Source organism: Carcharodon carcharias, chromosome 5 (genome assembly GCF_017639515.1).
Source record: "Carcharodon carcharias isolate sCarCar2 chromosome 5, sCarCar2.pri, whole genome shotgun sequence".
NCBI classification, from domain to species: Eukaryota; Metazoa; Chordata; class Chondrichthyes; order Lamniformes; family Lamnidae; genus Carcharodon; species Carcharodon carcharias.
Genome location: NC_054471.1, coordinates 12,338,815 through 12,354,417, shown reverse-complemented (window position 1 = coordinate 12,354,417; position 15,603 = coordinate 12,338,815). Strand labels below are relative to the sequence as shown.

The window sequence follows — 15,603 nt, the reverse complement described above, 5'->3', positions numbered from 1 at the left end:
ACACATTGCTGGGTAGATAGCAATGTGGTAGCTATACTTGAACAGCTTGGCTAGGGGCAGAGCAAGTCCTGGGGTGCAAGTCTTCAGTATTGCTGGAATATTGTCAGCCGTTTCTTGTTATCACGTGGAGTGAATCGAATTGGCTGAAGACCACCTGTGGCTGGGGACCTCTGGAGGAGGCCGAGATGGATCATCCAGTTGGCATTTCTGACTGAAGATTGTTGCAAGTGCTTCAGCCTTATCTTTTGCGGTGACGTGCGGGGCTTCTCCATCATTGAGGATGGGCATGCCCTCCTGCACTCTTCATTGCCCATCTTTGACCTGATACCATGAGATTTCATGGAGTCTGGAGTCGATTTTGAGAATGTCTAGGGCAACTTTCTCCTGACTGCATACCACTGTTCCACCACCTCTGCTGGGTCCCACCATGGTGGGATTCGAACTCGTGTTCCCAGAACATTATCCTAGGTCTCTGGATTCCTAGCCCAGCGACAATACCACTACGCCATCACTTTCCCATGTGATATCAAGAATCAGCTGAAGGCACTGGTTACAGCAAAGGTTCTGCGCCCTAGCTGTGGTGCTGAAGACTTGTGCCCCAGAACTAGCCATGCCCTAGCCAAGCTGTTCCAGTTCAGCTAGAAAACTGGCATCTACCTGACAATGTTGAAAATTGCCCAGGTGTATGTCCAGTCCTTGAAAAGCAGGAGTAATCTAATGCAGGCAATTTCCACTCCATCGGTCTACTCTAGATCATCAGCAAAGTGATGAAAGGTATATTCAGCAGTGCTATCCCGTGACACTTGGTCACCAATGAGCTCCTCATCAGTACTCACTCTAGGTTCTGGCAGGATCACTCAGCTCCAGGCCTCATCTAAACATAGGCAAAGGAGCTACATTCCAGAGTTGAGGTAAAAGTGGCTACCCTTGACATCAAGGCACCATTTACCTGATGTGGTACAAAAGTTGCTGACATAGTTGCAGACGACCACTGAATGAAAGCTCCCTGAAGGCAGAGAGCTGTCTCAGGGAACTGAAGCCTTTAAAACCAATAAATAAATGTTCTTAAATCATGAGAAAAATGTCCATGCATCACCTGAACATATACACGATAAAATTGCTGCACATAGATTTTTATTTTTTTCATTTAATAATGGAAATCTCATCCTGCCCTTGGATGAGGTTTCATGAAAAATGTAAAGTCCGCCTGGCCGATTCACCCGTACGCCAACCGTAAGATTGGATGGACCATGAAAAATCGGAGACAATTACAATTTTAATGACCTTAACTGCTGGCGGGCGCGCTTCCAACTTAAGCATGAGCCCATCGACCGAAATATTGCGCAAGCGCGGGATGATGTCGGGATACTCGCCCGATATGATCATCAGGTCCAATTGGGTCGGGCGCACACCTGCACACCAACCTAAATATTCTGCCCTATGTTTCTGTGTTGGAATACTCTCCATTTGCCTGGATGAGTGCAGCTTGTAACAACATTCAAGAAGCTCAACGCCATCTAGGACAACGCAGCCTGTTTGATTGTACCTCATTCTCTACCACATAGCTTCACTCCCTCCACCACTGTCGCAATGTGGCTGCACTGTGTACCATGTAGAAGATGCACTGCACCAATTTGCCCAGGTTTCTTCAACATTACCTTCCAAATCTATGACCTCTACCATCTAGAAGAAGAAGGGCACCAGACATATGGGATCAGAATGTTACCACCGGGTTCCACTCCAAGCCAGACACCATCCTGATTTGGGATATAATGCTAGTTCTTCATTGTGGTTGAGTCAAAATCCTGGAAATCCCGACCAAACACTCTGGGTGCCCCGACCACTGTGGGTGTACCTGCACTCCAAAGACTGCAGCACTTCAAGAAGGCAGGTCATTACAACTTTCTGAAGGGTGGAGGAACCTGGTCAGGAGGTAGGGCGGAGGGAGCGGCCGGCGAGGAAGTCGGGTGCATGAAGCAATGAGGGGATGGGATGGAGTAACTCGTAAAGGGGGTAGGGTGGAGGGATCCGTCAAGGGGGTGGGATGGAGGACACAGCCAGGAGATGGAGGGGAGGAGTGGACGTGGTGGGGTGGAAGGAGCTAGTGGGGTAAAGGGAAGTGTCAAGGGGCTGGAGGGAGTGGGTGAAGAGTTGGGATGGAGAGATATAGCAAGGTGGTGGGGTGGAGGGAGCTGGCGAGGAGTGGGGCCATATGCCCTCCACACCACCCCCCCCAACCTATTTCTTAGGTTCTTATACATTCTGCATTGTTTGGTGTGATGGTGATGAAGGAGTGAGGGATATGCCAAGAGTGTGAGGTCACAGATTGTGATCGTATGCAATTATTTTGTTGCTGATGGCTCAAAGTGCTGCATGGATGCCCACATTTTAACTGTTAGACCTGCAGTTAGTCAACCCCACTTAGCACAGTGGTGTGGCACATGAAATGGTGGATTTTAAAGATGGGACTGCAGCTCCACATGGACTTCCCCGGTTTTCATGGATGGACACATGCAGCAGACAGACTGGTGAGAGCAATATCAAGGAGCTTATTCCCTTGTGTTGATCTTCTCAGCACCTGCAGCAAACCCAGTCTTGCAGTTATGTTCTTCAGAACTTGGTCAGTGATGGTACTGTCAAGCCACTTTTGATGATGATTATTGAAGTTCCCTAACCAAAGTGCAACCTTTGCCCTTACCACCCTTAGCATTTTCTCCAAGTGGTGTTAAACATCGAGAAGTACTGACTTAGTAGCTAAGGAAGGGCAATAGTTGGTAACCAAGATGTTTTTGGTCTGTGTTTAACTTGAATTCATGAGACTACATGATGTCAATGTTGAGGACTTTAAGGAGCCTTTTCTCCACAGCTAAATATCACTGTGCTTCCATTTAAGTGGATCTGTCCTGCTGGTGGGAGAATGGCGGGATAATGGGGAAGCCTGGGGCATTGGCCGACAGCTATAATTCTGAGAGTATAAAATTATGTTGTTTCTTGAATAGCTATCCCAATTTTGGTAACAGTCCCCAGATGTTAGTGAGAAGGGCTTCATATGTTTGACTGAGCCAGAAGCCATTGGTGCATGTGCAAGGGTACAGAGTTCATAATAGGAGAGGAAGGCATTGTAGGCAACCATTTGTCATTTTGGTGTAAAGAGAGAGAGAATGTCTTGTTCTTTATAAAGAGAACAAAGTGACCAGTGCAATCCATACATTTCGTACTGAAAGTTGTGTTACAATTTGTGGTTTGTAACTCTGTCTTGACATAACATCCACTGTGCCTTCCTGTGTGTTCCAGGCAACTGCAAGAGCAGCAACGCCAGAAGGAATTGGAAAGAGAACGCCTGGAGCGTGAGAGGATGGAACGTGAGAGATTGGAAAGAGAGAGGCTTGAACAAGAACAGGTGGAACGTGAAAAGCAGGAGAGAGAAAAACATGAGCGTATGGAGCAAGAAAGACAAGAACGTGAAAGGCAAGAACGAGAGGAACTGGAACGACAAGAAAGGGAACGACAAGAACAGCTCGAGAGAGAGCAGCTGGAGTGGGAGTTGGAACGAAGGATGTCATCTGCTGGTAAGTGACAAGTAGAGGTAAATGCAAGTTATGTGCTAGTCACAGTAAAATGATCAGATTTGAAGCTACAGTATCCCTTTTTATTGGCCTGCTCTCCACAACATATTCCACACAGGTTTGTTCATTTCATTGTGATTAAAAAGGGTTATTTTAATTTGGGTCAGTGATGCAAAGCTTAATATTTGATTTGCAGCTATATAAGCTCGGGGACTGGATAGTGAACCAGTTCAGTACTGGCCTGTATTTAAGCTAAAGGCTGGGTTTTGCAGTCAGCAGCGAAGGAACAGCGCTCGTGGTTCATCATGCTGGCTGCTGTCCACAGACTTTTTGTGAGCTTTTGAGCAGCAACTTGTGTTATTAGATCATTTTCAGCATGGTGCCCTCTACAGGGCATCTGTGGCATAACCAAGGTGACCAACCATCACTTGTTTTATGGGATTGCCCCATAATCGAGCCCACTGTCCCACATTCCAGGTGCATGCATTTGGAACACTGTTTTTCCCATAATTTGGGCTTTTAAATTGCGTGCATGTGTAGTACCCACTCTGTTTCTGTTTGCGGCCTCTCCCAGCTCCCACATGCCAGAGGCCCCCTTCGTTTTCTCCGCGAAAGTTGGTCACCCTGGGTATATCTGAATAGGGCATGCAACAGCAATGCTCTTTAACTAGATTGAAGAACTCTCAATGACACATAAGATATTTAATTTGTGGTAAAATCAAGCAAAATAGAGAAGGAAAGAAAGCTGAGATGAGCAGAATGCCTGGAGTGTGAGTGAATGAAATGTGAGAACTTCAAAAGAGGCTAGAACAAATAGGAGACAAAATGTGAAAAAAGTAAAGGGATTTTAATTTCTTAAAGGTCCAATGTGAATTAACTTATGAAGGAATGAGACTCCATGCGTGTAAAATTAACTTTTCAGAGCCAGAGGATGTTTGAAAGTAATTTTGACTTCTTGTGCCTTTAAAAATTTACTTACACCTGAATACATTGGCCCTTACTGTGTTTGGGATGTTTAATAGTATTTGGTGGGTAAGTACAGCAACTTCGCGCATGGATTTTAATGACAAATCTAATAGTGAGGAATGTTATAGCGCAACCTGTGGACGAGCAGGATAACTGAGGCAATAACTTCCAGATTCATATGTTGAACTTCTCACTTGTGAACCCTGGAAGTTGCAATCCAATTTACTCCATAATACTGAAAGCCTCACCGTTAATCTCAACGCACCATCTAAACCATTATATCCCTCACTAGCGCATTACATTGTTAACCTGGATTTGAATCTGCATTGGGCTGTATGGCAAGTCATTCTTGATGTTGTATTACTGCAATTTTGCACTTGTATTGTCAGGATGGTTCAAATCTCTGCTTTGTGAAGGCTGTTCAGATACAAATCATGTTATAAAATTGGGTAATCTTCATTTGAGAGTTCAACAACCTGTCTTTTGGTACATGAAGGTTACAATATAGACAGCGGAATACAGTACAATCAAAAATATGTTTAATGAAATTGTGTTTGGGACCATTATTTGGCAATGTAGGTAAAGATAAAGTAACTTTTCCTATACCTGACTTCCAATAGCTCCTGATGCAGTAACAAGAGATGCCAGTTGGGGTAATTGAGCAAATAATGAAGAGCCATGGTTTCAGGATCCAGTCATCTACACGCACCTCTCAGCAGATTCAAGTGCCATTGCGTGCTTGTTCTTTCAATTAAAGAATGAGGCTTGTCAGAGGGCATGTGAGAGAAAACTGACACGATTTTAGCAGAAACATAAATTGTCAGAAAATATGATTTCCACATGTACAATGAGAGACTGTTTGCTGTAGAGGTAGGTACGTCTGGTTGGGAAGTTGACTAGCAAGCTTGAAATTCAAAACAGTAAAAATTGAGGAACAATTTGAAGCTGTGGCATTGGGTGTGGGTTTCTGCATCTGTGAATCCCTGGAAGGGATACTGTAGCTGTGTTAAAAGTTTGCTTTTTGTTTAGAGAGATGCTGATTCATTGTCTCACTGAATGGATGATGATTACCCTTGGCTAATATTGATTTGTCTTCTGAATTGTGTATTTAACTGTGGTTTGCCTCACAGGACTAGCCATAAAGGGAGGGGGATTTATAACCTTGAATCATGAAGGAAACAGCTGTTTACTACAACCTTTGCTGCTGTAAAAAATCCAAAAAATTACTTGTTCAAACACTATTAAAGGTCCAAGCTAATGTTTTGGGGTCAAGGGTTCAAATCTCACTGCAGCAGCTGGTGAAATTTAAATTCAGTTAGTAATCTGGAATTGTAAAGTTAGTCTCAGTAATGGTGACCATGAAACCATTGTCGGTTGTCACAAATACCCATCTAGCTCACTAATGTCCTTCAAGGAAGGAAATCTGCTGTCCTTACCTGACCTGGCCTACATTTGATTCCAGATCCACAATAATGTGGTTGACTCTAGCCTTATGTGGCAAGCCACTCAGCTCAAGGGCAATTAGGAATTGTCAACAAATGCAGGCCTTGCCAGTGACGCCCACATCCCATCCAAGAGTAACCAAAAGAATGGAAGCAGAAAATTCCACTTGATTAACATTTCTGAAGACTGAAATTGACTTGTGGCCCAATTTTTTTCTCATTATAATAAACTGAGTAAAAACACAGGTTGATGTTACGTCACACCAGAAAGACCCACTAAGTGCTTGCCTTGCCCCCTAGTCTGCTGACCTCCAAAGGGAAACTACGTTTGGCCTGAGTGGAAGTGAAAAATCAGCCAGTGCTCCTGCTCCTGATAACTCATCAGTGACCCCTGTTGGAAAGTGCTCGAGTGAATGTTGATGTGACCGGATTAAGTTCACAGGTACCAGACCCCTTATCCAGTGTCCCAAAATCCAGAAGGACTCAAAATGGCCACATTTGAAGCTGGCGCCCTGGGTGGCAATTTGAATAAAATCCTTCTATTTTTTTTCATACTTCATTTTATCTAGGACCCAAAATCCATAAAATCCCCATACTCCACATCCGGTCCCGAGCTTCCTGGATTTGGGGTCCGGTACCCGTAGTTATAATAACGCTGATGACCAGTACCTCAGCTTATGTATGAAGAATGGCTACTTTGGGTGAGATACTCAAGGATTACTCATGTTTGTGGAATTGGAACTGAAAGTTTGTACCTCAGGAGAGGAAGACAGCAAATGTCTGGGCCTGTTCTCACCTGATGCCCACACAAGCATGCACTTTCCAATAGGGAGTTTTTAAAAATTCTTTCATGGCTAGGCCAGCATTTATTGCCCACCCCTTATAGCCCTTGTTCAGAGGGCATTTAAGAGTCAGACCAGGTAAGGATAGCAGATTTCCTTCCCTAAAGGACATCAGTGAACCAGATGGGTTTTTTTTACGACAATTGGCAATAGTTTCATGGTTATTATGAGACTTTTAATTCCAGATTTTTATTGAATTCAAATTTCATCTTCTGCCATGTGGGATTCAAACCCAGGTCCCCAAAGCATTAAAAAAAAGCAAAAAGCTGCAGATGCTGGAAATCCCAAACAAAAATAAAAATACCTGGAGAAACTCAGCTGGTCTGGCAGCATCTGCGGAGAGGAACACAGTTAATAATATCACCGCTTTTAACACCTCTTTGTCCTTTTGTCTATGACATCTTTTGGCTATCTCCACCTATCACTGGCCCTCTATCCAGCTCTACTTGTCTCTCTTTCTCCTCCCTCCCCCCCCCCCCGCCCCCGCAAACCAGCTTATATTTCACCTCTCTTCTATTATTACTTAGTTCTGTTGAAGAGTCATATGGACTCAAAACGTTAACTGTGTTCCTCTCTGCAGATGCTGCCAGACTTGCTGAGTTTTTCCAGGTATTTTTATTTTTGCCCAGAGCATTACTCTGGTTGCCTGGAATACTAGTCCAGTGAAAATACCACTATGCCACCATCTCCCCTAACTCCCTGTCATCACTGGTTACTGATCAGGAATGGAGTCCTGGCCGATTTCCTTCTCCACCCTAAGTCTTTAAGGCCCATTATTGCCTTTCTGGCTTAGATCAGCCATCTGGGTGTAGACCAAGAATTGAATGAGGAGAGACTGCTTTTTTTTAAAGAAAAGTGAGGATTAAGTAAAGTTTTCCAATATAAAGCTATGAAAACGCAGCAAAGAATTGATCTGTTCAGAGAATCTCTGATCGAAGCTTTTGTACTCCAGTGCCTGTTGTGAAATTTGATCAAATCTATAGTGGTTCCTCTTTAACAAATCCAAAACAGAAGGAGCCAGCACTTAGACAATGCTGTACATGTGTGGAGAAAATGCTAGCTCCTCATTATTGAACAAAATCAACCAGTTGAAGCCTGGACTTTTTTGATTCAGTTTAAATTATTGCTGTGCTACAATTTGTGAAATGGGAATATCCGGAACCAGCTGTGTGGTCGCCCAACAGAGCTGAAGATTTTGATTCTTATTTACGCAGATTGGTTTTATTTTGTCCAACACCTTTTGTTAAGGCTGTTGTGAAGTAGGTTGCAGCGAACTAATATTTCTGTTGGTTTACCAAGACAGTCCTATGAGGCAAACTGCAGTTTTTTAAAACATGGTTTTCTTTCACGACTGACTTTGTTGCTATGTTAGCCACGTTTTTTTCTCTTCTTTCTCTCTCCTCTTGTCTCCATTTTGTGCTGCTTCCATTTCATTTCCAGCCTCATCTTTCGAATACAACACACCACCTCCTGAATACAGTAGCTGTCAGCCCCCATCAATCCCTCCCCCACCTTACACAAAAGCTGTGTCTGCTGCCCCTGTCTCATCATTCACTCCTTCCTCATCTGATTCTGTCTCGGAGTATGCATCATTAGCTTCATCTAATTCCACTCCTCCAACCCCACCTTTACGTCACTCAGCATCTCGCTTTGCTACTTCACTTGGTTCTGCCTTCCATCCTGTCTTACCCCATTATGCAACTGTCCCCCGCCCTGTCCACAGAACCCCTGGACCGCCATCTCCCATCAGTGCTCCTCCATCTCTTCCCTCAGTCCCCAAACCAGTGGTCTGGTCTGCCACTAATTTTTCTCCTCTTCCACCTTCCCCACCTGTGGTTATAAGCAGTCCACCTGCCAAAGCCACAGGTCCTCGAGCAGTTCTTCCTGTCCCAACTCCCATCCAAATTCAGAGACCGCCATCACCTACTGGCTTTAATGGTCCACCAGATATTTTACCCCAACAAGCCCCAAATCCTGTCCAAGCTGCACCCCCACCACCTCCGCCTCCTCCGCCTCCTCGTCCTCCATCTCATTTGCCACTCTCAGTGACATCCTCTCACACCACTCCTGCATTATCAAACACCATTGTCCCTGTGTCTCAGCCTCCTGTGCCACCTCCTCCCTCTGCAGTCACTCCTACCTCCCCCAAGCTGCCTGCCTCTGAGAACTCTCACTCTCGGCTGGGAGACTCCTCGGCTCCTGAGCCAATCACCCAGGCACCCCCTCAGCTGGCTGAACCTACAATTCTACAGGGTAAGGCTTTCTCTCTGCTACAATCTTAACAGTTTTAGGGTGAAAAAAAATTGCTTCAGTGTAACCCAAATATTAGTTATGTGACTCACGTTTTCTGCTAAACAATATTTTGGCTTTTTTATGGTTTGATGAAATATGCACTGTTAATGATGTGGAGTGCATTGGGACATCTGGTGGTCATGAAAGGTGTTATAAAAATGCATGTATTTTTGCTGACAGGTGGGCTAAATAAATTGCACCAATTTAAGTTTTATTTCAGCATTAATTGAACATTATCTACTTGGTAAAGACCCTGAGTTATATTTCCATCTGTGCTAAGTTTACTGATACTCACTGAACTGTAAGGGTGTTATAAGTTTCCCTCAATATCTTTGTGGAAGTGAGGGGAGAATCAGTTCCTCCTGATTGCTGGAATGTGCACAAGGCATGTTGAGAGGCTATGATAAATACTATACTGGAAATCACTATATAGGCTTCCACGTGAAGAATGGCCACTTGGCTGATATACTGGTGAGTCTCACACATCCTGAACTCTCCTCCAGCAGGCCAGGAGTAAAGAAGAGGGGACAAAACTGACAAAACAAAAAACAATGAAGAATCATGCACCTTTGTAGTACTGCATTCAAACCACATGATATTAAGTAAATATTTAAGTCGAAACTATAGACAGGAATTGTATGTTATATGGGTATGCCGAAGAATGGTTACCATTGCTTTTTTGATGTTGAATGGAAATTGTCTTTGGTAACACCTGTGGAAAAAGATAGTTCCCAGACTTCAAATAAGCTGAATTTTCATTCTGTGCCTTGAAAGTTGCAAAACATTGCTTGATGTTTCACAACTATGCAATGGGGCTTTTTTCATGTATCTTGCATGTGATGATCCATGACACTTGAAGGTCATCCTGAATTATGAAAAAGATTCAACAAAGCAGTCCATAGAGTTTTCTGATTTCTAGTACCCTTGCTATTGTGACCAATTATGCAACTTTTACAGCCTCGGTTTTCACAGCCAGTTAAGTAATTTTACAGCGTTGTTTGGATAGAGGTCTCACAAATGGGATAAATGAATAGATGTTTTTGTGCTAAGATAAAAGCAAGATACTGTGAATGCTGGAAATCTGAAACAAAAAACAGAAAATGTTCGAAAAACCCAACAGGTCTCGCAGCATCTGTGGAGAAAGAAACAGAGTTAGCGTTTCGAGTCTGTATAAAGAAGGACCATATGGACTCAAAACTTTAACTCTGTTTCTCTCTACACAGATGCTGCTAAACCTGCTGAGTTTTCCAGCATTTTCTGTTTTTGATTCAGATGCTTTTGTGCTGCTGGTTGAAGGCTAAATGTTGACCAGAAGATGGGAAGCATTTCCATGCTCCATGATAACAGTACCTTGGGATCCATAACAACCCTTTGAGAGGGCAGATGGCTTCAGATTAAAATCCTTTCCATAGCTGAAGTCCTTCATCCTTGGAACTCTTTTCTGCACACACTCTAAAGCTTTCACATCCTTCCTAAAGTGCAATGCAATGCTCTAGTCGAAGCCACACCAGCATTTCATAAGGGTTCATCACTTCCTTGTTTTTGAACTATGTGGTCCACTTAATGAAGCCTAGGATCCTGTAGCGCCTTCTTTAACCACTTTCTCCACCGCTATGCTGCCAATGATTTCTTCACGCATTTTTTTGTGTGTTTTTTTCATGGGATATGAGTGTCACTGGTAGCCAACATTTGTTGCCCATCTCTATTTGCTGTCGAACTGCCCTCTTGCCCTTTACATTATTACTATCCCAGCTTACTTGGCTATTTCAGAGCTCATTTAAGAGTCAACCATTTGCTGCAGGTCTGGAGTCACATGTAGGCCAGACCAGTTAAGGATGGCAGATTTCCTTTCTTAAAGGCCATTAGTGAACCAGGTGGGTTTTTACGACAATCAACAGTGGTTTCATGGTCACCATTGCTGAGATGAGCTTTCAGTTCCAGATTTTATTAATCGAATTTAAGTCCCATCAGATGCCGTGGTGCGATTTGAACCTGTGCCCCCAGTAGCATTACCATTACAACACTGTCTTCCCCCTTGTATAGGCTCACTTCTTCTTTCTTGTATTTATAATCCTGACATCTGTCATATGCACACTTATAGAATCATAAAGGTCTACAGCACAAAAAAGGCCCTTCAGCCCATCGAGTCTGTACCAGTCAAACAAGTACCTAACTATTCTAATCCCATTTTCCAGCACTAGGCCCATAGTCTTGGTATGCCATGGCATCGCAAGTGCACATCCAAATACTACTTAAGTGTTATGAGAGTTTCTGCCTCTTCCACCCTTTCAGGCAGTGAGTTCCAGATTCCCACCACCCTCTGAGTGAAAAAATTCTTCCTCACATCCCCTCTAAACCTCCTGCCCCTTACCTTAAATCTATGCCCCCTGGTTATTGATCTCTCCGCCAAGGGGAAAAGTTCCTTCCTGTCTACCCTATCTATACCACTCATAATTTTATACACCTCAATCATGTAAAACAGGAAAGGTGGCCAAACCATGGCTTACAAGGGAAATTAGAGATAGTATTAGATCCAAGGAAGAGGCATACAAATTGCAAATTGGCCAGAAAAAACAACAGACCTGAGGATTGGGAGCAGTTTAGAATTCAGCAAAGGAGGACCAAGGGATTGATTAAGAAGGGGAAAATAGAGTATGAGAATAAGCTTGCAGGGAACATAGAAATTTACAGTCAGTTTTTACAGGTATGTGAAGAGAAAAAGTGCAGACAAATGTAGGTCCCTTACAGTCAGAAACAGGGGAATTTATAATGGGGAAGAAAGAAATGGCTGACCAACTAAATACATACTTTAGTTCTGTCTTCACAAAGGAGGACACAAATAACATACCAGAAATATTGGGGAACACAGGGTTTAATGAGAGGGAGGAACTGAAAGAAATCAATATCAGTAGGGAAATGGTGTTGGGGAAATTGATGGGATTGAAGGCCGATAAATCCCCATGGCCTAATAATCTACATTCCAGAGTACTTAAGGAAGCCTAGAAGTAGTGGTTGTATTGGTGTTCATCTTCCGAGATTCTATAGGCTCTGGAACAGTTCCTACAGATTGGAGGGTAGCTAATGTAACCCCACTATTTAAAAAGGGAGATAAAGAGAAATCAGGGAATTATAGACCAGTCAGCCTGACGTCGGTTGTGGGGAAAATTCTAGAGTCCATTATAAAAGATTTAATAGCTGAGCACTTGGAAAATAGTGGCAGAATCGGACAGAGTCTGCATGGATTTACGAAAGGGAAACCATGCTTGACAAATCTACTGGAATTTTTCGAGGATGTAACTAGTAGAGTCGATGACGGGGAGCCAGTGGATGTGGTTTATTTGGTTTTTCAGAAGACTTTCGACAAAGTCCCACATAAGAGATTAGCTTGTAAAATTAAAGCATGTTGGCAGTGTATTGAGATAGATAGAAAACTGGTTGGCAGACAGGAAACAAAGAGTAGGAATAAGCGGGTCTTTTTCCGAATGGCAGACAGTGACTAATGGGGTACGGCAGGGATTGGTGCTGGGATCCCAGCTATTCATAATATATATTAATGATTTACATGAGGGAGCTAAATGTATATCTCCAAATTTGCAGATGACACAAAGCTGGGTGGGAGGGTGAGTTGTGAGGAGGATGCAGAGATGCTTCAGTGTGGTTTGGACAAGCTGAGTGAGTGGGCAAATGCATGGCAGATGCAATATAATGTGAATAAATGTGAGGTTATCCACTTTGATAGCAAAAACAGGGAAGCAGATTATTATCTGGCTATAAATTGAGAAAGGGGAATGTACAATGAGACCTGGGTGTCCTTGTACACCAGTCGCAGAAGGTAAGCATGCAGATGCAGCAGGCGGTAAAGAAGGCAAATGGTATGTTGGCCTTCATTGTGAGAGGATTAGAGTACAGGAACAGGGTTGTCTTGCTGCAATTATACAGGGCCTTGGTGAGACCACACCTGGAATATTGTGTGCAGTTTTGGTCTCCTTGTCTGAGGAAGGATATTATTGCTATAGAGGGAGTGCAGCGAAGGTTTACCAGACTGATTCCTGGGATGGTGGGACTGACATATGAGGAGAGATTGAGTCAGTTAGGATTATATTTGCTGGAGTTCAGAAGAATGAGGGGGGATTTCATAGAAACCTAGGAAATTCTAACAGGACTAATCAGGGTAGATGCAGGAAGGATGTTCCCGATGGTGGGGCTGTCCAGAACCAGGGGTCACAGTCTGACAATATGGGGTAGACCATTTAGGACTGAGATGAGGATAAATTTCTTCACCCAGAAAGAGGAGAGCCTGTGGAATTCGCTATCATAGAAAGTAGTTGAAGCCAAAACACTATGTGTTTTCAAGAAGGAGTTAGATATAGCTCTTGGGGCGAAAGAGATCAAAGGTATGGAGAGAAAGCGGGAGCAGCTTATTGAGTTGGATGATCAGCCATGATCATAATGAATGGCGGAGCAGGCTTGAATGGCCTACTCCTGCTCCTATTTTCGATGTTTCTATGTAAGTGCATTACCCCTCACTTTTCCGGATTGAATTCCATTTGCCACTACTCTGCCCACCTGACCAGTTCATTGATATCCTCCTACAGTTTATGGCTATCCTCACTATTTACCACCTTATCAATTTTCGTGTCATCGCAAACTTCTTGGTCATACCCCCTACGTTTAAGTCCAAATCATTTATGTACACCACAAATATCAAGGGTCCCAGCACTGAGCCCTGTGAAACTCCACTGGAAACAGACTTCCTGTCACAGAAACATCCTTCTACCATCACCCAATCCAATAGGACAGACCCAGCAGAAGCGGTTGCACAGCAGTACACAGTCATGAGGGAGTTGCCTAGGAATCCTCAACATTGACTCAAGACCCCATGAAGTCTCATGGCATCAGGTCAAACATTGGCAAGCAAACCTCCTGTTGATTATTACTTACCGCCTTCCCTCAGCTGATGAATCAGTAGTCCTTCAAGCTGGTCTTCAATGCCCAGGACCAAGAGTAGCTCGTTAGCACTGCTACAAGTCGAGCTGGTGGAACTCTGGAGGGCATATCAGCTAAACTGGGCCTGCAGCAAGTGGTGAGGGAACCAACAAGAGGGAAAAATCTACTTGACCTTGCCCTCACCAACCTACCTGTCACAGATGCATCTGTCAGTGGCAGTACTGATAGAAGTGACCACTGCACAGCCCTTGTGAAGATAAAGTCCCAACTTCACACTGAGGATCCAGTCCATCATGTATGACATCCACTGTGCTAAATGGGATAGATTCAGAACACATGTAGCAACTCAAAACTGGGCATCTGCGAACTACTGTAGGCCATCAGCAGCAGCAGAATAGGTACTCCACCAGGACCTGTAACCTAAGGGTCATGAGGACTCGAAACGTCAACTCTTTTCTTCTCCGCCGATGCTGCCAGACCTGCTGAGTTTGTCCAGGTAATTCTGTTTTTGTCCTGTAACCTAATGGCCCAGCATTTCCCTCTCTCTACCATTGGCATCAAGACAGGGCATCAACCCTGATTCAATGAGGAGTGCAGGAGAGCATTCCAGGAGCAGCACCAGATTCACCAAAAAATGAGGTCCCAACCTGGTGAAGCTACTAACAGCAGAAGCATCAAGCAGTGGATAGAGTTAAGTGATATCACAACCAACAGATCGGATCAAAGCTCTGTAGTCCTGCTTCATTGAGTCATGAATGGTGGTGGACAATTAAACAACCAACCAGAGGTGGAGGCTCCACGAATTTCTCTGCCCTTAGTGATGGGGGAGCCCAGCACATCAGTGCAAAAGACAAGGCTGAAGAATTTACAACCATCAACCAGAATGCAGAGCGGATGATTCATCTTAGCCTCCACCTGAGGCCCCGAGCATTATAGCTGCTAATCTTCAGCCAGTTTGATTCACTCCATGTGATCTCGAGAATGGCTAAAGGCACTAGATACGGCAAAGGCTATGGGCCCTAACAATATCGCATTAGTAGTATTGAAGACTTCCTCTCATGAACTAGCTGTGCCTTAGCTGTTCCAGAACAGTTACAACACTGCGATCTCTCTGACAATTTGGAAAATTTCCCAGGTATGTCCTGTCCACAAAAAGCAGGACAAATCTAATTCGGCCAAATACTATCAATCTACTTTCAATCAGAAGCAAAGTGATGGAAAGTGTCACCGACAGTGCTATAAAGCAGCACTGAGACAACAATAACCTGCTCACTGATGCTCAGTTTGGATATTGCCATTCAGGGCTACTCAGCTCTTGACCTCATTACAAGCTTTTGACCATACGTGAAAAAAGAACTGAATTCCAGAAATGAGGAGTGACTGACTGCCCTTGACATCAAGGCAGCATTTGAGTGTGGCATCAAGGTGCCCCAGCAAAATTGAAGTCAGTGGGAAACACGGTAAAACTTTCCACTGGAAGGAGTCATACCAAGCATCAAGGAATATGCTTGTGGTGGTTGGAGGCCAACCATCTCAGGCCCAGCACAT

At 43.9% G+C, this 15,603-nt stretch overlaps 1 protein-coding gene across 1 annotated transcript in view; it reads left to right on the top strand.

The window, feature by feature from the left end:
* enah (ENAH actin regulator) overlaps nucleotides 1-15,603 on the top strand; it is a 566,884-nt gene that overhangs the window by 366,658 nt on the left and 184,623 nt on the right. The window contains exons 5-6 of the mRNA XM_041188077.1: nucleotides 3,295-3,569; nucleotides 8,257-9,069. Of these exons, the coding sequence (XP_041044011.1) occupies nucleotides 3,295-3,569; nucleotides 8,257-9,069 (1,088 nt within the window). The remainder of the gene's footprint in view (nucleotides 1-3,294; nucleotides 3,570-8,256; nucleotides 9,070-15,603) is intronic.